The sequence below is a fragment of the Bombus huntii genome, chromosome 2 (assembly GCF_024542735.1).
Source record: "Bombus huntii isolate Logan2020A chromosome 2, iyBomHunt1.1, whole genome shotgun sequence".
Classification (NCBI taxonomy): domain Eukaryota; kingdom Metazoa; phylum Arthropoda; class Insecta; order Hymenoptera; family Apidae; genus Bombus; species Bombus huntii.
The window spans coordinates 20598251-20622896 of record NC_066239.1 but is presented as its reverse complement, the minus strand read 5'-3'; the positions used below and the strand labels follow the sequence as shown (position 1 = coordinate 20622896).

General features: G+C 39.7%; 2 protein-coding genes across 4 annotated transcripts in view; one reads left to right on the top strand and one right to left on the bottom strand.

Annotated features, from left to right (window-relative positions):
- The window catches only part of LOC126875195 (uncharacterized), a 126150-nt gene that overhangs the window by 2218 nt on the left and 99286 nt on the right, over positions 1-24646 (bottom strand). The window contains exons 1-2 of one of the 3 annotated variants that reach the window (XR_007693269.1): positions 9150-15291; positions 2983-8596 (exon numbers count right to left, since the gene is read on the bottom strand). Coding sequence is in view for 1 of the 3 variants with exons in the window: in XM_050637977.1 (XP_050493934.1) it covers positions 8300-8596 (297 nt within the window). In the remaining 2 variants the exon portion in view is untranslated. Of the gene's footprint in view, positions 1-2982; positions 8597-9149; positions 15292-24646 lie in introns of those variants that run through there. The other 2 variants (XM_050637977.1, XR_007693270.1) reach the window with 2 other exon arrangements.
- LOC126875119 (protein O-mannosyl-transferase TMTC4-like) overlaps positions 21745-24646 on the top strand; it is a 167767-nt gene continuing 164865 nt past the window's right edge. Inside the window, exon 1 of the mRNA XM_050637846.1 lies at positions 21745-24355. Coding sequence (XP_050493803.1) covers positions 24042-24355 — 314 coding nt within the window. The 5' untranslated portion in view covers positions 21745-24041. The remainder of the gene's footprint in view (positions 24356-24646) is intronic.

The following is a 24646-nucleotide window of genomic DNA, read 5'->3' as shown; positions in this document are numbered from 1 at the left end:
TCCGATCCTTACGATAGTTTTGTCATATTCGAGCTTAACAAAAATCCGTACATTATCCGAATATGTATGTGATTATGCGTGTCGACTTACGCGGATCTTTTTATCAAATATTTGTGAAACATTTTATATTCCATAGCGTTAATTTATTTTCGTAATCCGCTGTCGTTTATGTTGGCCACGTAAACTCATTCGGTAAACTAAACAAATATACACACATATATTTATGTAAGTACAGCAATGTACTAATACTAGCAATAACAATAAGCATACGTGAACTATTCGACATTATCCGCTTCGACTTTCACAAATGTACCACTATATAAATTGGGTTTCATGAATACGATTCGATTGTCTTTGTTGTGAGTCACGATCGTCATGAATACCATATAAGCTTCTTCAAGCTTCCTGTGTATAGAGTTTTGTATAAAAACTCAATACAAAGTCTTATAAACTTTTTTTTATTAGTAATCAGTAGTAATTAATTAAAAGCAACAATAACTCACAATTTTGTTAGCGCGACCAACTTTGAAAATGGTCCGTGAAAGTTTTGAAAACGTATCCATTAATTCTATTTGATAATAATTTAGTCCCCGTGATTAATAATCACTGATTATTAGTCAAACTAAAAATGTAAAGTACTTCAAAGTATAAGAAATATATTTAATAACGTTATTTTATCGGAAGGATATGGGAGTCAAATTTTTCATAATGCGGTAGTCTGACTACGCGACGCTTATTCTACTTGGAGTCACGCAGCTCGAAGTTGAACTGTGCCTTTTTTCGAACGGTTATTAGTTAACGTGTAATTCCTATGGTTTTCTTTCTGTAATTACGAAGATTAAATATTTTGTATTTAAATATTTAAAGTTTTATGTTGTAATTGAACTAAATATTTGCAATATAGAACAATAAGAAATCACGAGTTCATCATATATTATGATATGCATTGGTATTGTTACGTTATGATAGAATTAAAATACTTGTAGCATAGAATAGCGCTCATCGTTGATTATAAACTATTATTTGAAAAATATTATGCTTATAATCGTACGGCTTTATCCTATACGTACATGTATAAATTGCCAGTTATATATAACATCGACAGTCTAAATAGAAAACAGGAAAGTTCTTATCGTAGATGGGCATGCTACTATCTCCACAGTTCAGTCCGGGTAAATCTATTACGGAGGTACGTCTGGTGGTGCCAGGAAGAAAGTTAGCAAACTGGGTCATCTGATAAAGGAAGAAGGCGCGATGGCGGCTTAAGTGCGATGTAGGGACGCGTTGATATCAGTTATCACTGTTCATCGTTGGTGGCTTCTTGCTGAATCGACATCGGTCTACGCGTTATTCTATTTAATCCGATTCGATTAATTGCTCCTCCTATTTTCGAACAATCGTATACAGATCAATTACAAGTTTTGCAGCGAACAGATCATGACAATAGATTACGTTTGTTTGAATCGTAGTTATCGTTAAATGGCGTCGAGTGTCAAAAATAATATTTCTGTGAAAAGTAATGTTACGAAGAAACGAGAAGCAGGAAAATGAAGCGATAAAGAGGAGAGAATGACGGAAAGAAAGAAACATCGAACGAAATAAGAGGAAAGAACAACAGGGAAAGGGAAGGAAGAAAGAAAAGGTTGAGATGAAAGAGAAAAAATGAAAAGCAAGATACGATTCGACTAAATAACGTTAATTACAAGTACGATAATATTTCTCTCGTTACAATTTATTATCCTAATTTAAAATATACTAAATTTAATAACATGTGTCAACAAAATATACGGTTCGACGAAGTATCGGTTGCAACAAAGTGATAAAGCAAAGATCGCAACGAAGTGAAATGAAAGTTGTAGAATTACATCGATGCAAATGTACGCGTTTTCTGCGGAGGTAACAAGGCGTAAGTAGAAACGTGTTGTAACTGAAATTTGTAAACGCGTTTGGATCCACGTGTATACATGGAACCCGACTCCTTCAGTTCTCGTATGCAAAACTCAATTTCATGCGAACGCAGTTGCAGCCACCTTTATTTTCTACCGCGTTTTCTTCCAGCTGCAGTGCAAAATCTTGTTTCCGCGAATTTTTACGAAGAAAGCTCACGACTTTGTCGTATCGCTACGAAACGATCCCGTGATTTCTAGCGAGTGCCTCTCTTATGTGTACAACGTGAAAAGCCGGATTTTACGAAGCTGCAACACCGTTGCCATCGATCGAAATTTTTCATTCATTTTTTGTCTGGCTGTTTCGATGTTCGAATAAATTTCTATCTTAATACTAATTTTAAGGAGAAGTTAGTTATTTGTCGGAAGAAATGTCGACAAGAAGAACAAAGAAACTCGACTCGAAGATAAAAGGCAATGTTATAGAAAAATATTCAACAGCGGCAAAATTGTCACTAAAACTGTCGACTACTCTTAAACTACACATTGCATGGCTTGCTCATAGAATTCACCATTATCGTTTTGCATTCCGTTGGTGAATCGCGCGCGCGGACACAAACGGACGAGCCTCATAAAGCGGCGTTTGCACGCGCGCGAATCAAGAGTTTCCTCGAGGCTCGTCTCTCCTTTTCAATGGCACCGTCGATGAGACGTCGACGCGAGAAATACCACTTTTGCCCCGATGCCAGCGTTCCACTTTGGTGTCCTGCTTCGTATTGAAATCGTTCGTGCGGCAACACTCACTGACGTCCTATTTAAAATTGTATAAAGAGAGCGTCTGTGAGAAAGAAGAAAGAAACGCGTAATAAGCATTGCCGCGTTCCTTTCATTTATTAACCAAGCCGAGTTTTGAACTGGCTGGTTAAAGTACAAGTTACGTTGGTTTGATAGTAAAACGAAATACGATATATCACATCCTGGCTTTGGGACCGACGCAATTTAATAATAGTAATCTTTCTTAATAGTAAACGTCGCAAAGATGTTTTAGATTGTCTACTTTGTTAATAAGTTAAGCGTGTTCGTTTTGAACAAACAGTTTTCTTTTTTTTTTTTTTTTGTTTGTCAGAAACCAATTATTTTCAGACAGATATCTGTATAATTGCGTAGTAGAAAATAAAATTATTATTTTTTCATTATATACCGTCCATACGTAATCACTTTTGTACAATTTGTACTTTAATATTTATTTATAATAATTTATTTATAATTGTTCGATCGACTGCGATTTATAGTTAACGCAATAATGTAATATAATGCAACCAACTGAAATTTCTAATTAATATTCGGCACCTCTCTCGTGATAAAGCGAGATCGTTTCATTTTCTACCGATGTTTCGTCGGTCTCTTTATTCTCCTCGCGTCAAGGCGCATGGCGCGTTCGCTTTGTGGAAGACCAAAACGAAAACACGAGGAACACACTGAACAACATGATGGAATTTCGTTGCGTTCCAGCCACGAGACCATTCCCGTTTTAACCTCGATAAAGCCGTTGTCCCACGCGTTTCAACGCCGTGCGAAACTGATTTGGCAATTTAATTATTTCTGGAATCCGACATGGGCAACGAAAATAATTGCGTTCATCGAAAACGATTCGAAAACTATGCGAGAGCATAGTTGACCTATCTTACAAAGTCGTCTAACTAAGTAAAACTAAGGCGAATTCAAAACAGAGTAGAATGTTTCACGTTTTCCCGAATTGATTATCTTTTAATTAAGTTACGGAATTTCTCGTCGTTCCACGTTGATGCAGGGCACGATATTTTCTCCGCTCGTGACGTTTTTCTTGCCGTTGCTGCACCTAAACTTTCTAGCAATCGGATAAACGCGATGTTAAGAGCGCAACGTTTTCTTAACTCGAATGAAATGGCAAGCAACATTTAAGAAGACAACGTTTTAACGCTAAACAGACCAGTTAAGAATTAGTGATGTTTTCAGAATGAACGTTCCCTTATCGTACAACGTGCAAATTATTAGAAACACGCAAATGAAAATTTAATTCTTGCTTATCGTATGACGCGTAAATGATCATTACGATCGCATTATAATTTTCGTACCTGATGCTATAAAATTTCCGTTCGTATCAAATATTTGCTGATATAATCGGTTGACTAGCAATCTGCAACGAAAGGTACTAACAGCTACATAGAAGCAAGATACTCTGCGTAACAAACTTCAAACATACACTTGCTGAGTGCTCTCGGAGGACAGAAGCGCGGAGAATAAATCAGGCCGAACAAAGCTCTTTCATATGCGCACGGTACAAAAAGAACAGGCCGTAAGTTCACTGCGATAACAGTACATGCCGCGAGATAGTTGAGTCCGATTAGAGGTGGAACGATCGCGAAAACAATTACGGAACAATGGTCGAGCGTAATAAGCCGGCGGGATATTCGAGCGGCCGCGAAATTACCTGCGATTTCGTAACTGTGGTCCACGTGGAACAATTTCGCGTTCGGACTAATTGTCGGCCGATCGGGAGACGCGTTTCCCAGCCATAGTTTCTGGGACGCTGACGAATCAATGAGACAAACGTCGACGGCAAACATACGCACAATACGTCGTATTAAATTCAAATACATTGTCTCTGGCGCATTATCCGCGTATTATCGGCGAACGTGGTAAAACGAGAATTCACCTCACTGGCGAAACAATATCGGAATATGATAGCCTTCTCTGATGTGGTATATTGTTTCCTGAATCGCGCGACTCTCTCTTCCTTTTCTTATGCTGGCTGGTTCGTAATCGAAAATAGTAATTTAACGTAGAAGATCGGTGCTAGCCAGAAAAATTTCAAAATCCTGCAACGGAGCGCGTAGTTGCGATAAACGTATTAACGTTTTAAGGAATATTCATTGGCGGTTGAAGTTTTCTAACCCTCAAAAATACCATGAAAAATTGAAAGTTTCAACGGATTCTTGTAATCCAGGATAAGAAATACAACCTGCACTCGGCTCCAATTAATCTATTTTTATTAGTCTTTTTTGTTTGAGCTGAGAAAGCAAGTTCATTTCGTTAGAATTGCCATTTATTTTCTTGGGATTCGATTAAGTGTTAACTACGGTTCTGATTAAAATTTATATAATAATCTTCTCAACTTCACCGTGAAATAGCGTATGGCGAGATATAAAAAAGTATTACCTACGAACGACGTTGTCTAAGGTAGTATTGTATCCTTAAGGCCACGTTGTCCCTGCGGATAAGTACCATGAATCTCGTATGAATTTCAATGATATCCTTATAGTACAACCGACGGTTCTGAATAGAAAGGCTTTCTGACTAACGTTCAATTTTTCAGCGTTTCAGTGAAATACTAAAAATCATTTGTCCCGAAAATCAATTCTCGGTAATTAATCTTAAATGAAGCTCGAATGGATTAATAGGTAGTTCAGAAGTACTAACTAAAGAGGTACTACTCCTGTTTCAATAACATATTATATTAATCGATAATAAAATATTCTTCTATTTTTGAAACTATTAAATCATCTTGAAAATTTCCGTGATTAAGTTTTGAGCTATTCATTCCGAAGGAACGTAGTTCTTTCGAAATCGAACTTACCTTTCAAACTAATTTCCATAATGTTCGATACGTTATTTTCATGACCAAATCTAAATTTCTATGGGAGAGAGACGCAATGTAGAAACATATTTTTCAGTTTCTTAAATCTCTTTGCGTAAGAAAATTGTTAAGCAAATGGAAAATGTAAAAATCTGCCCAATTGACACGATTCTTGTAAAGTTTTCTATTTTCTCGAAGATTTATTATGCAATATAAGATATATTATACTCTAAAGAAAGAAAGTACGAATTACTACGAATATAATAGTGCGTATGTATATATATCCGACTATATTTCATTAGTATTTGAAATATTTATACGCCGTTAAAACCCAGATACAACAAAAATTGTGGAAATTTTCAGAATGACGTAATACATATTCATTTATCAGCAATATTTTTCAAACGAATTTTTGAAACGTGATCTACTATCCGATCGAAAAGCTTGCGCTTTTGCAAAGGGGAACCTTTTTTACCCTCCATCTACAAATCTGACTTTCCGCCTGTTATTTCCTGGCTAGATTGTAGCTTCGCCGAGTGGCTTTCAACATAATTAAAAAAGATTTGCAATTTCATAGCTGTTTACAATTGAATGCATTAATTTCGCTGGAAATCAGTTCGTTTAACAGCTGCCACGATATTTCCATGGAAATAGATTCGCCCCGCGTTATTTTTGCCACATGCACCTGCGCAAATAATACTCAATGTAAATTTTTTAATTTCGTTAATGCATAATCTCGAAGCATCGATATTTTTCCTCTCTATTTTTGTTCATTGTTTTTACTTTCTGATATTTTTATTTTTGCTGTCTGAATTCGCTATTCAAAGTCACGTTCAAGCTTCATTATCTCAATGAGGCTATTGTTTTAAAAATGTCAGTCGAAAATCTTTCACATTTTATATTTTCATAGCGTCCAATAACATATCCAATTCGCGAATATGTTTGTAATTATTTTTCAAATTATTAGAAATATCGGGGAAGATCGTTGAGCGTATTATGCAATTATAATGTTGAATTTTCACTCGAGTTTATTTGCTATGGAAGAGGAAGTTTAGAAACAAATTATCTAGAAAGTAAATTGTTGGCAATGTAGAATGAAATCGTTTTGAAGGGAGCATAGGTCGATACGGAACAACGGTTTCGTCGAGCGGACGGATGGCGCTCGAATTTGCAATAAAAGAACAAACGTAAAAATCAGAAGAACCCGGGACAAGATAATCGAATCGGGGACGGCCGCGCGTCGTGTCACTGCGAGGATTTATAGAAAAACCTTTGTGTCTTCGATTGCTATTGTACGCGTCGGCAATTCCACACCGCTTTATTGCACATTCCAACACTTTTCTCTCTTCGATTCGCTGGTTCGTGAATCCGGATGGTCGGGAGAATCATGCAAGAAACAAAAGAAATAAAGAAACGGCGAAAGAGAGACAGACGGGCTTAGCAAAAAGACCAGCAAAGCTAGAGAAAGACGCGGAAAAGAGAAAAATAGCAGTGGTAGTAGCGACATTGTTCATCACGGTAGTCACTTTCCTGATTTTTGGAAAGAATGTGACGTGTCATGTATTGTATTTCCTCTGTGGTCTTCGAATGTTAGATACAACGCGGTGTATGAACGAACCTTTCGAAACAATTTTTCCAACTTTTGCTTACTTTTTTTTATCTTCTGGCTAGATAATTTACGAGATAGATCATTTTGAACGATTCGATGGATTTAATGGATTTTTAACAAATAAACACTGACGAGAAATAGCATTAACAGAAAAAGCGGTAAAAAGGAGAGAAAACGAGGTTGGTGATAGCGATCTTGTTTAGTGTGGCAGGTACTTGCCTAACTTTTTCAGGATACCGAACACTCGGTAATTGCGAAAGTTTTATAGCTTAAAATTCCGGCTTATTCGGTCGTTCTCGTTGCCCTTTCACAAAGAGAAATCGCACGGCTGGCGACGAATTCATCGGCAAGCTTGGAATTGCACGAATTCTGACGAAGGGCATTCGTATTACTATGCTAGTCGACCGTCGATGATTTGAGTTTGTTCGTTTGCGTTGGATTGGCTCAGCCGATCTAACTCCGTTCGTTACTGCAGTCTTTACCCTCTCGATCCTCATCGATTGTCTTTCCCAAGAACGAAAATTATGACTTTATAACAAGTTTCGGTTAATCTTCAAGTACGTTTAAGTTTCATCAAGGTTATGTTTCACAATTGTATGTAACGAAAGTTTAGACTTGGAAAAGCGGAATTTTATGAAACTTGTCTTGGAAAAAGCTATCGGATAATTTCTGTTAATTTTTCGAATTCTTCTTCTAAACTCCTATCTTTGCAACTTTAATTATCGACGATGTTTCCATTCATTAGATGCTTAATACTTTAGTTCATATGGGAAGATTGATTCGCAGTATTGATAAGGATGTAGGACCTTTTTCCAATTCCGTTTAGATATTCATATACCTATCGTTAGTAATATATCAAGTTTTTTCTTTCGAAGAACACGGTTTTTAGTCATTTTCTTCCATCGTCCTAACTATTTTAATTCCTCCAACTACGCTGTGTTCTTTTATGTTTCTTCTTCCACCCTGTCTTATATTTAATTAATTAGATAATCAAGTGAAGCGTGTAATAGTTATTACTGATTCTGCCTGAAGCTTACAATCTTCCTCGTTATACACTTAGACAGACGTATAACATACTATACAAGAATATTACACGTACGATAATTAGTTTAGAATACTGCGTGTACTTTCATCGGTGTTCTTCTGTATCTGTTTCTATGAATAAATAAATATATAATAAATACATACAACAAATTCAGATTATTATTGCTGCTGGTATCTCTAGAACTTAACAAGGCTTCTTTCTCGATTCTTCGTAAAGTTTCTTCGGGGTTGCAAATCGAGGGTGTCGTTGTAACGTTCCGTCGCCGGCGTTTGCGTGATTCGCTGCGAATTCGTACGCAAGGAATATGCAAATCGTAGTAGGAACTGCCGGCTTGAGGCGACTCTCCCCGAGAAAGTCGGAGATTTGATTTTATTTGAAATTTGCGCATCGCCGCGGAGGAAGCAGAGACGATGCAGTCGGAGAGCTTTCCGCGTAAGTGGCTGAAAAAATAAACATCTGTGAGAAACGAGTCATTTTATACCTTTAGGAGAATAATCAACGTTATGTGAGAAGAAAGTATTATTATTGTGGTCGATAATCATAAATTGTTACAATGGCTGAACTTTTGTAACTCTGTTTGTATCTAGTAGCTAGGCAATTTCCAACATAAGTAAATAATTTTAAGCGATTTAATGAATTCTTAACGAATAAACATACAGGGTGATTGGTAACTGGTGGTACAAGCAGAAAGGGGCTGATTCTACGTGAAAAAAGAAGTCGAAAATATAGAATAAAAATTTCTTTTTAAAATTTTTTTTTCTTCTTTTTTTTAAATTTTTCCATCGAGACAACGATCTACAGTGAGATCCGTTATAACGTACCGCACGCGTACCGAGCGAAAATTCAAAGTCGATTTTCTCGAAAACGAAGCCTCGAACGAAAAATTTTTATTCTATATTTTCGACTTCTTTTTTCGCGTAGAATCACCCCTTTTCCGCTTGTACCACCAGTTACCAACCATCCTGTATAAATATAGCTGTAGATTCTACTTACGGCTATAAAAGAACATGGCGTTGATAGAATCATTTCTGTATAATACATTATCGAATTTGTTTTAATCCTTTGAGCGCTATGAACGCATATACGCGTTCTCACGCAGCCATTCAATTTAGGCTAAAAGTTGCGTTAAATGGCGTGATAGAAAAGACGTATGGATGTCACCCATCTCACATTCTGATGGTTTCGTTAAAACAAAAAAAAAAAAAAATTAATTATCAAACTGGCAAACCAAAGCAAACACCAAAGTGTGGTGTAGCAGACTACGATGCCTTTCGTAAAAAATACGCAGTCCACGGTGTGTTTCTTCGTAAAGAGTGGCAATCCACGGCGAGCGCTTAACGTCGGACAACGCAGCGCCCAAAAGGTTGAACTGTATGCTAATCATGTCAATCGTATTACGTGCGAAGTACAAGATCTTTTTCATGACACACACAACATACTCGGAAGAAGTTTCTGTAAACGATCGAAATACTGTCGCGAAATTTTGTATATATTTCGATATTGAGTAAAGCGAAATAAGTAAACAAGAAGTTAGTTTATTAATCGATCGACGGATCAGGTTGTTATTGTAGTAACAGTATCGAAAGGTTTGTGGTGCGAACGAATCGAAACGTAAACGGCGTCCTCTTGTAGAGAAACTTGGATCAAGCTGGCTACGAATCGCCTTCCGAAAGAGCCACAAAGCCCGGAAGTCTGGAGTGCGAACTCGCGTTAAGTTCCGGATACGACAGGACGCGGCCAGTGGATATGTACGACATAAGTTTAATCCCGAATTGGACGGTGGCAAGAAGCTTTCAAGAAGTTTCTGCATGCCGTCGGAATGTTTCAACACGTAAACACACTTACGTTCACCTTTCGCCACGAGTTCCATTCGATATGCTGAAAAGATTTCAGCGTACTCTTCGATTGCCTGAAATCGGGCATCGCTCGCCAACTCTCGGTAACCTCAACTTTACCACCGGTTCTGACAATCCACGTGAAAGAAATTTCGTGGTTTTCGATTCATCGTACACGCCGAACGCTAACAAATTTTGTTCTCCTTCGTTGAAATACGTCGGGAGAATTTTGTCTGCTTCGAAACGTTGCTTCGTAAGGTGATCATTTATTTTTCGTATGTGTAAATAGTAAAATAGCCGACGTATACTTGAGTCGATTTTGGAAAAGAAGGAAAAGTAACGGAGAAACAAGTGCTTCGTTAAACGGACAGCCACATCGGTTCTCTAAACGACCAGCTTTAAAGCTGCACCACGACGTCGGCCGTTCGCTAAAAGTTCGAGCAACTTGCAGTGTATCTGATGAACGTATCGCTTATACGATCAGAGTATGGCAGTTTATTGTTAGTCACTTGAAAAATCGTGTATCAATACGTTGTCCGTACAATGTAACGTCCAAAGAGGAGGAACGCAATAAGAAATAGAAAGGGGAAAATAGCAAAGAAAACGTACAATAGCGCGATCGAATGGCGAAGTAAAAAAGATCACGAAAACACGCGAGAAATGAGAAAAAGGATCGAATCGAAAACTCGTTGTTTCTGATTTTAATGATTACGATAAGCTTACAAACAACTCGCATTGGAAGAGTACACGAGTTCAAAGAAAATTGGAAGCGATTCAACAAAGTTCCAAGCGCAGATATGGTAAAAAAAAAAGAAGAGAAAGAAAACACGGAATCGTCGGAATGTGCTTGTTAGACAAATGACACTAGCTGAAACACGCGAGTTCGCTGGATCCATGCAGACACTATTATTTGAAGTATTAACTACCGATTGGATGTGACGGTGAGCCTAGCAGACTGAGAGAGCGAGGGAGAGAGACAGGAGTATCCTGTTCTGGCTTTACGGATGCATCATAGTTTACTTTTTATTCAGCTGCTATAAAGTGGACGCAAAACTGGCCAGCAGTATCCGGCTCGGGAAATGGAATAGTGAATATTTCGAAGGAACACTCTGATGCGATAAATATACGTTATGTTAGCGCTACACCCGTCGTGAGAGTTTCATTCGTGCCCAAACAGCGCTTCCATAAAAACGCTTTTCTACCGATCGTCGGAGAAGGAGAGAGAAGGATGGTAAACAGGAGAAAAAGAGACGAGAACAGAACGGTCCGAAGAGCATTTGTTTATTCGAAATCGATGGAATTTGTCGTAGTGAAAATTTTATAGAGTAGCGAGCGAACAGTAATAGACTGGAAATTCTGTTCGAAGAGAATCAAATTTCTATCGACCTGGAACACTTTCAAGCGTTCGAGTCGCGTATACGCGTTCGACGATATGGTTTTGCAACAACGCGAGAATTGCAATTGCTAGAGTCCGTACATTGCGTTTCACCCTTGCTTCTTTCCGTCGTTTACCTTTTTTCCGCTAGATTAGATGGTCTAGCAGAATGGGCGTTTAAAAAAGTATCGGTGAAAAGTTGAGAAATGTCAAAATGTTTGCTACTACGAATCTTATGCGACCCGTTATGGAGCGGACAGAAATAACACGTACTATTTTACAAGTTTCACGCGTGTTTGTTAGCAAAGTACTAGACTAAACGTCTGTGCAAATTCATACTCGTATTTGTCAATTCAAAGTTCGTATATACGAAGATAGTCGAAGAAAATTTGTTTACGCAAACGTTTGAAAAAGAACAACGTTATAAAATACTGCAAAATGCAGTTGATACTCGTTACATCTCGTACGAAAGTTATTCGCACATTTATCATCGAATCGACGTATTTGATCCTACCTAAAGGATATTTACGCAGATTTGAGAAAAAAATGTTATAAAATTTTCTACGATACAATTATAACGTTTATTGTACACATGTGCTATATAAAAGTTTTATATACTTCATAGTTTTTTAGTTTTACATATTTATGCGTTTAATAACGCTTGACTTAATATTGCAGTATTTGGATAAAGAGGATATCATGAAATATTTTCAAATGAAATTAGCATTTATTATACTCTTATACTCATATTTCTAAAGGTTTTAACAATTTTCTAATGGTTTTTCAGCTTTATCTTATTTTTCCATTTCACTATATTCTTATGGTAACGGGGATTACTCTATAATTATATGAGGTGTATGCGTGTGCAAGATTGTGCCGTTCCTCCTTTATAGAGAAGCTAATTTCAAGACAAAATTTAGGGGAAATGATTACCTTGCGCGTTTATGAATTCACCCCTTTTCTTCCGTAAATAATGTTTCGCCATTTTGCAGTAATTATAGCCGCAATCTTGTTTCTGTTCGCGCAAGTTATATTTGTTATGTTGCCTTAAATGGATTACTTTGATGTTTAGAAATAACGTAGGACCAATACAGGAAGAAAGAAAGAAAGAGACTCGATGCAAAAGCTAAACGAAAAGATCTTTCTTATTGTTCTATTATTCTAAAATTGCTCCCTTGTACATACATATGCGACCATGTCTTTATCCTGTAGTCTTCTTTGGTCTTTAAGATCTAAAATAGACTTTTTAAAATATTTTATATTTACTTAACGTAGTAATAATAGTCCAGGGAATTATATTTCAAACGAAATATCGAGAAATATTCATAGAGAAATAAAATAGTCAAACTCGAAGATGGTATCCCGCTGGGTGTAGCCATCCACGCGTTATTTAGCAATTAAGTTAGAAAAATTTACCAAACGTCCAGCTGGACAAATTGTAAAGTAGAAATTAAATAATAAGAAAAAAAAGAAGAAAATATTCGTAGATAATATGTATTGCCGTAAAAGGATCGAAATTCTTTCAGCATTTACATCAGTATTATGTCCCTCGGGGTAAGTTGTTACATGTAACAACTCACAGATGGCACCGCATTTCACACAAATGTAACTTCAAAACGGATAATTCTATTTCTCATTTTTCATACATATTCATACGTATTCTTACGTTGTTCAAGAATTTTTTTAACGCTAGAAGGAACGTCTAGGCGCAAAGTGTAAAAAACAACGGCTATTTTTATCCACCTTTATCCATAATTCAAGCCTGCAACGATGCACAACATTTTTCAAACACCGAACTTTCACCGTCGTTTCAATCAGACCGAAAGGCCATTCGACCGAACGCCTTTTCACAATCGCAGCGTTGCGGCTCGCACAGGGTACGACGAATTCCCGGCGTGACCATATTGTCCCATTAAATTAGGAATAATTTCCTCGCATGATAAACGAGCGTGAATTCCGACGGACGGTCGGTATTCGACCCAAATTGCGAGTCGTAAATAATCGGCGGAAAACGGACCGACAAGGAGACAGCAGAAGTGGACCGACAGGATTCGCGTCGAAATCGCGTTGTCGTGTCTTCTCGTTCCGTCCTCATTTTCCGCCGGTTGATTTATCGATACGTTACTTGAAGTGTCGCACGGAAATATTATACGTCCAGCCGTGGTTGAACACGACCGCGCATAAATAATGTAAAACGCGAGAGAACGAGTGTCGATCGGTCGTGGATCGGTTGGAATCGCCCGTGTTCGATGTGTCAGTCGTAAAGAGCTTTGCGGGCCATTCCCTCCGATCGTTCGTGGAACATTTAGATCGCCAATCGTGAAATCTTTCGATTAAAAACGAACGACTCGTTGTAAACCACCGATTAAATACACCCGCACTTCGGTACCTCTGTTTGGACGTTTCGTTTGCACTTATCTCGTTGATGGTATGTTTCGCTCGATGTACGTGTAACTTACGAGAATTGCTTTGGCAGAAAATAAGTATAGAAGGAACTGTGTGTGTATGTACATAATTCCTTTAGCGTTTTGGACTCGTTTGTAAGAATGGAAGGTGTTTTATATAACGTAGAAAAGGGTCGTGCCCTTGTTTTATCGCACAGCTTTTGTCCCTTAATTTGTTCGCAAAGAACAAAAACGAAGTCACGAGCCAAGAGTCGAGTAATCAAATAGGCGATGTAATTTTTTAGCAAAATTACGTTGTAATAGGTGCAGTAAATAATATTCTGCAATTATATCGCGCAATTATTACAGAATCGTTAAATTATAATTATAAATATAATTATATAAAACATAGTATAACTGCAGCCTCGATAAATATACAGCGTTGTCAAATATTCGTGCATCGTTTTTTGTCAGCAACGAAAAACGAAATATTAGAACAAAATAATTACGCAAATACTCGAAATAAAATTGGGATAAAGTAATGATAATATCAATATCGATAAACTACGACGAAGAAATATTCTACCAACTGAAAAATAATAAATATATCTAAAAACATCAAATAAATCTTCACCGACCCTACTTCTTCGCAAATTCATCGTCGACCATAAACAAATATAACGCGAGTATCCTCACCGATTCGTTATCCTCCCTCGTAAATTTAACTCCTCGAACCTGATAAAAATTCGAAACGAATAATCCGTTGGATAAGACAATTCTCTCGCTGTGACGCGATTCTCTTTCTAGAAATGACACGTGTTCGAGACAGCGAACATTTCCAAGCGTAATTATTCCTCGAGAGGGAGATAATTCGACGAATTCGTGTAAGGCTATTCTTAATCCGGCTTATCCAGCGTACCTCTGTCCCCGGTCCAGAAACTTTACCCAGAAACCAACCCCTGCTCGCCTCTTTCGTCCCTTCTTCCAGTGGTTCGCTCTCGTTGGCAAATCTTCTCGAGTGTTAAGCCGCTGATCAGAGATTGCGACTGTTGCTGCCGTAACGGCAAGTCAATCACAAGAAACGCGCGAATTTATTAGGTCGAATTCTGGGGTATCAATGTTTGGCCAGCTCTCAGGAACTTCGAATAGCCTACGTCAACTCGTCGTCTGGCTGTTGTTTAAGCCACTTCGCAAGCTCTAACACGGTCGTGCAAAGCCTCGGAACGGTCGAGCCGGATCCCTCACAGCTGATTGTGCTCGACGATTACATCGATGATGTCGCAACCACACGCGTAACTTCGTTCTTCGTCGACCAGGTCGCGTCACTTTACGTCGTCGTTTTATGACCGGGGGCTATGTCGCGTAAAAATGACAGTCTTATGGAGTTTCGAGTTTGTTCGAGGTTTACCTTTAGATGCAGAGTCGTTGATAAGACAGCGGTCAATGTGCTTCTTAAAGTTAGTACAACTACAATCGTAATCTGTACGAAGCGAGAAATTGGGACTAACTTCTTAACAGAGTAATAAAACATATAGATATCAGAATGATCTAGAACGTAACTGTTTATTTGTCGTTAAAATTTCTTGCGTTTTTGGTATTAGACGTGGAAAATATGTGTTTTTAACACTTCGTACGCAAAACGAAGTTACGATATGCCTGATAACGTTTAAGATTTCAAATTCATAATACTTACGTTCGATGACTCGCATGAGTCTCTCTCGCGGTACGCCGTGAAAAAGCAAATTGCGTAAATGGTTTCTTTTTTTGGGGCGATTTACGTGTAGCGAAATTTTACAGAAGTTTCTGGTTCATGATACAGAATATTTACGTAATACGGTCACTTTCGATTCAACGTACGTACTTTGCGGTTATGTATACATTTTTCATATCGAGCTTTTTCAGAATTCCATAGCCGTTAACCTTTTAGAACTTTTTTTATCGAGATAATTCCAATCTAAATGAAAGTACAGATAACATAATTTTCATTTATAGTAAACTAATTCTTCTTAATTAATATCAGAAGATTACTGCTGACACAGGACCCAAGTCTTTCGTCGACGTTGGTGGGCTACACTTCCCTCCAGAAACTTTCCGCCATCAAACTTACATCTACGCCTTTCACGTGTAATTCAATCCATTGAGAGTTGGCTGTTGATCGGCGTGGTCGAAGATCGAATACCTGTACGTTGCAGGTATAAAGTTCATTGTCACTTCTGGCCAATTTCCTTTTTTATTCCTTGTATATTCCCCTAGATGGTTTCAGTGTCACCATCATAGTTGTTTGCTTTAATCTGAAGTTCTTTACTTTAAATCCAAGTATTTACCATCGTCTAGGTAATTGCTTTTTTAATAGCTCTATTCATTTTGAAGCGAGTCTTACAAAGGAGCAATGGTATTGGAAACGTTCTTAACAATATGTATCGATGAAATATAATACATATACGATATGAACACATAGCTATGATATAGCAATACCACTCTTTGATCGTTATACATCCTATTCGATGAATCATCGCAGGATATGTATCACGAGTCTCTTCGCACATTTATATGAAAAGTACTTAAGACAGTAGCGAACATTCCTTCACCGAACTACCACGTTCCTCGACATTGAGATAGACATAGACGAACACACGCCGAAACGTAATAAACCCAAAAAGCCCCGAGAATGTCGTCGGTTAGCCCTCGTCAGTGACCCGAAGAATTAACGGAACCACGGACAATTTCAATAATCCCACCTACAAACGTAGCATACGAACAGCCCAACAATGGATACGATTCGACATGGCACAGGTTGATGTAAAAGGACGCTGCATGTTCGGCAGGGTTCCGATTACGTTCGCTGTAGATCGGTCTCGTAGAAATTCCCTGCGGAATTGCAGGTTCCCGAATGTCTACGCCTTTCTCTCGTAAGCCAGCGATACTCCGCCCCTCTGGATGACTGGCAAGGAAGCTAGAAATGGGGATGGTAAGGATAAAACCGGCCCATGGTGACATGGAATGGCAAAGGTAGCGGTGAATTTTCGTCGGACGTCGCGGACACGAGTTTCGATGTCGGTGGGACCTCGTCAAAGCGCTCTCGCGCGACATTACCGGAAATTGCGGACACTGCCTTTCTCCAGTCGCCTGGATAGTCCAGTTGCGGCACGAAATGCATGAGTTTTGCGGCGAATTCGACAGCTTGTACGCATACACGCGCAAAGGTCCATGCATGTGCAGTTGGCGCCTCCAACTTATACAATTGTCGCAAAAATAGCCTGGCTCGATGTGTATACCGTGTCTGACTCGTGACTACATTAATTAAATATATGTTCTCTCCCTCTGTCTGTCTGTCTGTCGGTCTGTCAGTTTGTTTGTCCGCCTGCCTGTCTGTTTGTCCGTCTGTTCGTCTCTCTTTCTCTCCGTGTCTCTCGAGCTTTCCTTCCAACCGGCCGAATGTTCTCCACCTTTGATTGTCCATAAAGTTCCCATTGTGGCGGACCAAGCTGTCTCTGACTCCGGAACCTCGTACCGCGCTGCGATGTTTGACGAATCCTTGTTGTTGGTTCGTTAAACACTGTGATCGTTCCTGGGATCGTAGTACTTGCGACCTAACGCACGATGTTTCGAGCACTCGTTGTTTCGTGTTTTGATTGGAAAATTATTTGCTACACTCGCTTTGATCTTAACGGTATTCGCATACGAAATAATTGGAAAGGTTTTCTAGAAACAGGATTTACAAGATAAAATTGCGTGGAGAAGATTAACTTTAATTTTTTAACATTATTTGCAAAGTTTCAATCGATGATTTTAGTGACTCTTCGAGAATTGTATTTTTTTTATATCTGCAAAATAAATATGAATTTGATAATAGTCGAACTGTTTAACCAGAAAATATATTCGGTTATTTATATACACGATCTATAATATATAATGTATATTTGCAATAGATTTATAGGCCTTTTTGTCTAAAACACTCCGAGTTCATGATAACGTTACATTTTTAACAGACCTGTACGAATTAATTATATTTCAAATAAAATTGAAAATGTAATCAAAATAAACGTAGATCCAACTGTTTCGTATCGGTAATTAAGATTGGTTTTAATCGTTTCATTGAAAACGGATAATCAAAAATTAGACGCAAAGTTCAACAATCGCATATAGTGGAAATCAAAGTTCTAAACCTACGACAACAAGACGTACTAAACGGTGCAATAACTTAATAAATCAAAAGCAGAAACTATAATACGCACTTATAATGTCTTGATTGTAAAAAGGCTGTGATGTAACAGGAAATCTGGATCTCTGATAATAATCCCTTTATGGAATCTGTGTAATCGACGGCTACTTGCGATGCTAATTCCTTGTCCATCTGCTTCCTAATCGGATTTTCCGTTCGGCATGAGCGAGAAGTTTGAACCACACTGACTCATAGCCGACTGCGACGATCCAACCTACATTCCTGTTGAAATTGCTACCGTGCCTTTTTCTTGCCGCCTGTCTTCCCGAGGACACACCGGAATTGCATTTGTAATACTAGACGCTGACACCCTTTCACAATGGTCGGAGCGTCTTCCATTTCCTTTGGGATATTAACATCGGTTGGATGCATTATTAAATACTCGACGTCGTGAAGATCATCGCTTGAACGCGTGAATATATCGGCGATGTTGGTCTTTTAATTAAACGGAAATGAATATTGTATAAGGAGTGGGTCGCATGACTGTATTAAATCATAGGTCTTTTCCCAGAGCAATTAGCTAAAAATAGGAAACAGGAAAATGAGCGAACCAAACGATATTACATTTGTCGAATGATATCTTTTGTGCATAGAGCAATTGCGTCTTTTTTAAAAATGGAAATAGATCGAATATTCTCGTCTTTCTGCGTAAAAAGATATCGTTTAAAGCGTTTAAGGCGCTCCGATTGTATTTTCCGTGTTAGGTTGGCGGTAGATTATTTCATCTCATTAGTACGAACACAGAAACAATTTTATATTTGACGAAGAGAACAATTTGTCTCTTCGTTTAAATCGTTTAAAACAATAATTAAATTCGAGTATGATAAATAGTTCGTATTACTACGCTTGTAAAGACGTGGCTTGTACGACACCAAATAAATACGTCGGATAAATGAACACGTAATTACATCTAATTTAACGTAATCATGCTTAAGTAATTTATAAAGAAAAAAGACCAATGTTTTATACACGAACATTGTCGTTATCGTTTTAACACGAACTAGCAAAGAATTAATAACTGACAAGTTCCATTTCCCTCGAACATGGGCTATTGAAGTTTCATTTTTCGTCTGGAATTTTAAGAAGTGCTTGTCGATGATTCGTCAAAAGGGATCATCGTTATCCACCGCACCGGAATGAAATCCACAGCGTTGTATTAATTTCGTCGATTTTTCACGAGGGAAATCGCACGGTTATTTAGTTAGGCGCGCGTCGCTTGTACATACGCAAGATTAAAAGATTGACTGTCGACGCGAGCAATATCGTCGCGGATCGACGCTGATGTTTGGTTCGGCAAATCGTTCCGATGATAAAGCGCTGTAGATTCGACAGGCCGAAATTCCATGATCGATCGAAGCTTACTTTTCCACGGGGTGAAGCAGCGAGTGGTGTGGAAAACCCGGCGCAGGCATATACGCGTATATCGATTTGGTTCGCGCGCTCTTTCTTCTTCGACGTTTCCCACGTTTCTTCTTTATGCCTGGCCAAACGAGTATCGTTTTTACAGCGTCGACCATGGTAACGACCACGGTCCTCCAACGTTTATAGTAATCGTAATTCGACTTTTGCCATTTCTAGGTACTTGAACGCTGTGCGAGTGGTTTTCAGGGAACGAATCCGCTCGATGGACAAGGAATGTCATAAAAACGAACGTTCCATAGACCGCGATGAAACACGTCTCTATTGTAATACTTTGCAATGCCACCCCCGCAACAAGCTCTTTATCGCTTCCCATAACGAGCTCGTATTCTCATTACGTTCGGCGGGTGCCACCGATCCGTTCCCTCGTTCGATCCCTCGTAATCCTCGATGCGCATTTAGGCAGGCAATAACGAAGAACGATTACGTACTGCGACTCTTCGTTCCTGGTAAATGGCTAATTCTGTTTTTGATTTCAATGCTGGTAACAACTCTTTTTATTATGTAGGTGAGAGCTGCATTTAGGAAGGTAATATGAAGGGACAGTTACTCGCTCTGACCATTCTTTCTGGCTTTCTCAACGATGGCAACTTAAATCTCCATGAAAAGGTCATTTTTATTATTTCTATCTTTATTATATCTATCGTATCTATTGGATCTCATAGTTGCACAGAAATGCACATTTGTTATATGCTGGTCTCTTGTGTGTTTATTTTGTTTGTGCGATACTTGCGATAAGATACGAATATTCAGCGAGCGATGTGTTTAATGAATTATTAAATTGTTAAATTCAACTTTGTTTATAGAAATTTATCTAAAGTTTTTATTTAATGTATCTTTGTCTTCAAAGAATAATGAAGTTTGCATGCATTAAATGTCGTTATTTCTACACTCAGAGGTAAGATCAGAATAGTTATTATTTTATCGAATGGATAAATCTATCACACCGTTCTGAGCAAAAAAAAACTGTATTGCACGCGCTTACAAAAACTAGGGATAAAAACAAAAAAGCATCTTAAGCCTATCGATTAAATCTATCGATTGTAACTAGGATCATGCTCTAGTTACTATTTCTTATAACTAACACATCTGCATTTGGATGGCGAGCACGAACTCACGTTGCCATTTTCAACATTAAAAGACGAAGAAAAGTTTGTTCTTGGATTTGAAATATCAAATAATACAAATATTAGAAAATTATTAACGGAATTTAGAGGTAAGGAAGAGAAGAGATTCGATGCGATTGAAAATGATAAACGAAGGTCTCGGACTCGTAATTACAGCGGATACGTCTGCCGTGTTACCACGGAAAAAGCGTAATGACGTAATACGCATCTATAAATGGCACGATAATAAAAGGATAGGGTTAAAGAAGTATAACCAAAATTAAAAAATTAAAACATTTACCTGGCTCAAAGTCAAAGAAGATAGCATATTGTATCCTTACGAGAAATGTAAGAATAAAGAAAAGAGCGTTACCAAGCTGTTAATTCAAATGGAACAGAGTGAAAGCGAAAAAAGAACTGAATTTTATACGTGTTCCGTTTGAAGTTATCAACGAGACGATCGTTTGAATAATCTTCTTGAAAAGATTTAATTCCTGAAATAATTTTTCAGAAGGATTTAATTCTTTGATCTATATTCATCTCGACGTTTCTTTCATTTCTGGTGTAATACGACAATTTCTCTAATAAAAGTCAGCGTTTGCATATTTATCGTGGATTTGTAGGCAAATTTTCAATAAAACTGCTCGATCGATAAATAAACTCGATGGATTAATAAATAATACGGAAAGTAAACAAAATTATTCGATAAGTAAAAATTAGATCAATCGTAAGTTTGTCTCATTGCCAGACTATTTCGCTGTTACTACGATACAGAATAAACGATCGTTCTACAGATCAACGATCGTTTACAAAATTCGCACGTCGTGTTTCAACGTAGAGAGAGATTTAATTTACAGATTACCGTTATTATCGTTGCTAAATTATCTTGCCAGTGAAAAAATTCGAAATCTCGATCGATCGCGCTTCCTCTTAAAATTTCATCGATTCGAACAGCTATCATCTTCTATCCGCTTTCGCACGATCCAGAATCAAAAGCAAAGCCGAAACACGAGCAAAGCGGACACAGCTCTTCGCGACTGCTCGCGATGGATCCCCCATAGCGACTCTGGTCCACACGAGCAGGTAAACAAACACGAGGTTCGCGGAAAGCGAGCACGCGATGGAAGGCGGCCGAGAAAAGGGAGAGAGACAGCGTGGAACGCAGGAGGGAAATGCCCCGGGGTGGCTGGTGCGCGGGCGCGGCTTTGCGGGTCAGAGTGCGCCGGGTATATAACCGGGCGGTTGCCGTCGTCCTTTAGTCTTGCGCTTATCGTCGTCGCGACGACCCGCTCGAATTTGATAACGACGCGGTAGTCGCGCGCTCGTGATCGCTTCGTTCCGAGGGGTTGTTTCGCTGATGGCGCGGAGTGCATTTCCTGTTCGGTGGTTCCGCTCGTGAGGGCTAAGGTTTCGTCCGTTCGTATCGATCTTGATCCTATCGGAACGAATTTTCTTTACCAGAGAACCGACATAACGATCTGCTACCACTAGTTATACGTGTTTGGTTCCACGAAGATTATACAAATCTTTCGAGCGACGCTTGTACATTTCTAAACGGTGAGTCAACCTGTTGTAACCGTGTAACGCGGTCGACTCCGAGGCGTGTAAACAGAAGTCTGTCGGGAGTCGTGACACGAGACGAAAGTGTCGTGGAGAGGTAGAACGAGCTAAACGGTTGTAACGCTTGTCAAACCGGTTTCTCGACGAGAAGAAACGCGGATCTCTAGTACTGTTCCATCGAGGGTAAAGGAGGCTGAAAACTGGATCACGTTGCAACGGGGCTGCAGCCAAAGATTCGTCGATCTTCGGGTGAAATGTCGCGGGAGGAAGGAGCTTGGAAATTGAAGGGTGCGAAAGGAGGAAGAATCGAAAGGCTGGAAGGGTGAAACCGAAGAGAAGAAAGGAAGCAAAGGAGAAGAAAAAGGGGCGTCACTGCAGGGAATTCGAGGGTTGTGCGCGCCTCCGGCCAGATACCACCGCTTGTATAGATCTATATGCATAGGAAAGTCGCGGCGATAGAAGTAGCCCGGACACGATGGCGTGTATCTGGGTCATACAGCCGTCCTCTCTCTCGCGCGCGGGTGTGTACCCGCGTGTTATCGGTGTCGCCGCTGGTTCTCCATAATTTTAGAAGATTCGTTCGTCCAAACGAAAAGAAGATAGGATCGTGGACTGATCGCGAGAACGAATGCGCGTGGAATTAAAAAGGAAGAAACGAGAGAAGGAGGAGCGCGCGTTGTTCTCCGGCTCGTCGACACGGTGCGTCGATATCCTCCCGTGGTGTTACATCGCGATTCGGGTCAAACAGCCAAATCGCTAAGTTAACGAGTGAGTCGACCGTTAGTATTTTTCGCTTCGTCAGCGCCTCTGTACGATGAGGTGCACCGAGTATCGAATGCTCGTGGAAACGGGAAACAGGCAGCATGCACGAAGCATCGTAAAGAAGGATCTTGGACGTCGATATTCGTGAGAGAATTAGCGCAGAAACGGTCAGATTGAAACACTTGGGGAGAACGCTTCGTTGCCACGAGTTGTACACGGTTTCTCGACGGACGAGATCCACGGAACCGATGCACGCAAGCTCGTTTCGATCTCTTTGTTCGTGCAAAGGGTAGTGTATCGCGGTGATCACGGTGGTTCGAACGAAACCCGTATCGGCCGGTTGTTTCGTCCGGTCGCAGGGACCGATCGGTCGAATCGTTCGCGTAGGTCCTGCAACGCGTCGTCGGACAACTCGATCCCCGTAACCGTAACGAGCTGTTACATCGTTACAGCTGTGCAAGTGGGGAGGGGGTGACACGGGGAAGAACGCGACCGACTACCTTCCCGCGGGGACAATCTCGACCGAACGAGCACCATGCGAGAACTATTATCTGTGGAAGAGCAATCAGTTTGCGCGAAACCCGTTTCTCTTTAGAGCGGACACATCGGACGTGCCGGCTCGGTAAATAATGAACCTCCGCAGTCATTTATCAAGCTCGCTACGAGGCCCACCAATGCTCAAAGTAGTCTAGTCGAAGTAAATGGAAGAGTGGAACGCGAGCCACGGACAGGTAGTATCGCGCGCGCCACCGCTTCCTGCTGGATTTCGCTAGAAAAACAGAAAAGATAAAACCTTCGAACCCCTGTTGCCTGCTCTATCTGTCGGTCTCGATCGATCGTTCCGTGATCGCGTGGCGTTCGCTAAAATGGAACGTTTACTGCTTTAATTACGAACAATCACGAGGAACAGGTCGTGACAAAAAGCCCTGTTTTCGACTTTCGTGTCTCCCCGATTCTACGCGATAAAAGAGAAGAAAAAAAGAAAAAGAAACGAGAAAATATCCGGTCGATGTCGTGGTCGTTGTCTTCGAGGTGTTTGAGATGCGATCAGCGATCGAGTCGTGTGACGGTGAACGGTGGATTCGTTCCACGAGGATTTATCAACTCGGTAGATAGCGGCGTATGAGAGCTAACTTGGCTCCATGAGAGTGATTATTCCCGACGATCGCGGCAGAACGTTTAGCCTGTTTCGCGCACCAGTGTAGTTCGCGTTTTGTGAATCATGAGACGACGAAACAACGGTTGCTGTTGCCAGAACAGCAAGAGGGCCGGTCGTACCGGGTGCAACGACTCGGAGGGAAACGAACCGCCCGGTTGGTGCATTTACGCGACAGTCGCTTTGGTTGCCGTTGGTTGTTACCTGAACGCGTTAGGTGGTGATTTCGTGCACGACGATATACCCGCTGTGGTGAGAAACAAGGACGTGCTCGGTCAAACACCGTGGACTAGTATTTTGAAGGACGACTTCTGGGGGACCCCTATGCACGATATCAACAGCCATAAGAGCTACAGGCCTTTGACGACATTCACGTTCCGGTGAGTCAAAGTGCTTTTTATGTGAATTTTTCTTTCTCCTTGTGGTTCACGATGGTTATTAGATCAATAACGTTTCGCGAGCATGACGAATACAGCGTTGTAAAAATTCCAAAATATGTGCTCGATTTTTGTATTTTGGCGACCTTGAACTCTACCGTGCCATAGGTTATCGAACTCGTCTCTACAATCGTCGATTTCGTATTAGTTCTAAAAAATAACGGAATTCCGTTCTCTCTGATTCTGCTCGTGGATCTATCATTTTTGCAACAAAAGCAGTGGGAATTAATAGCG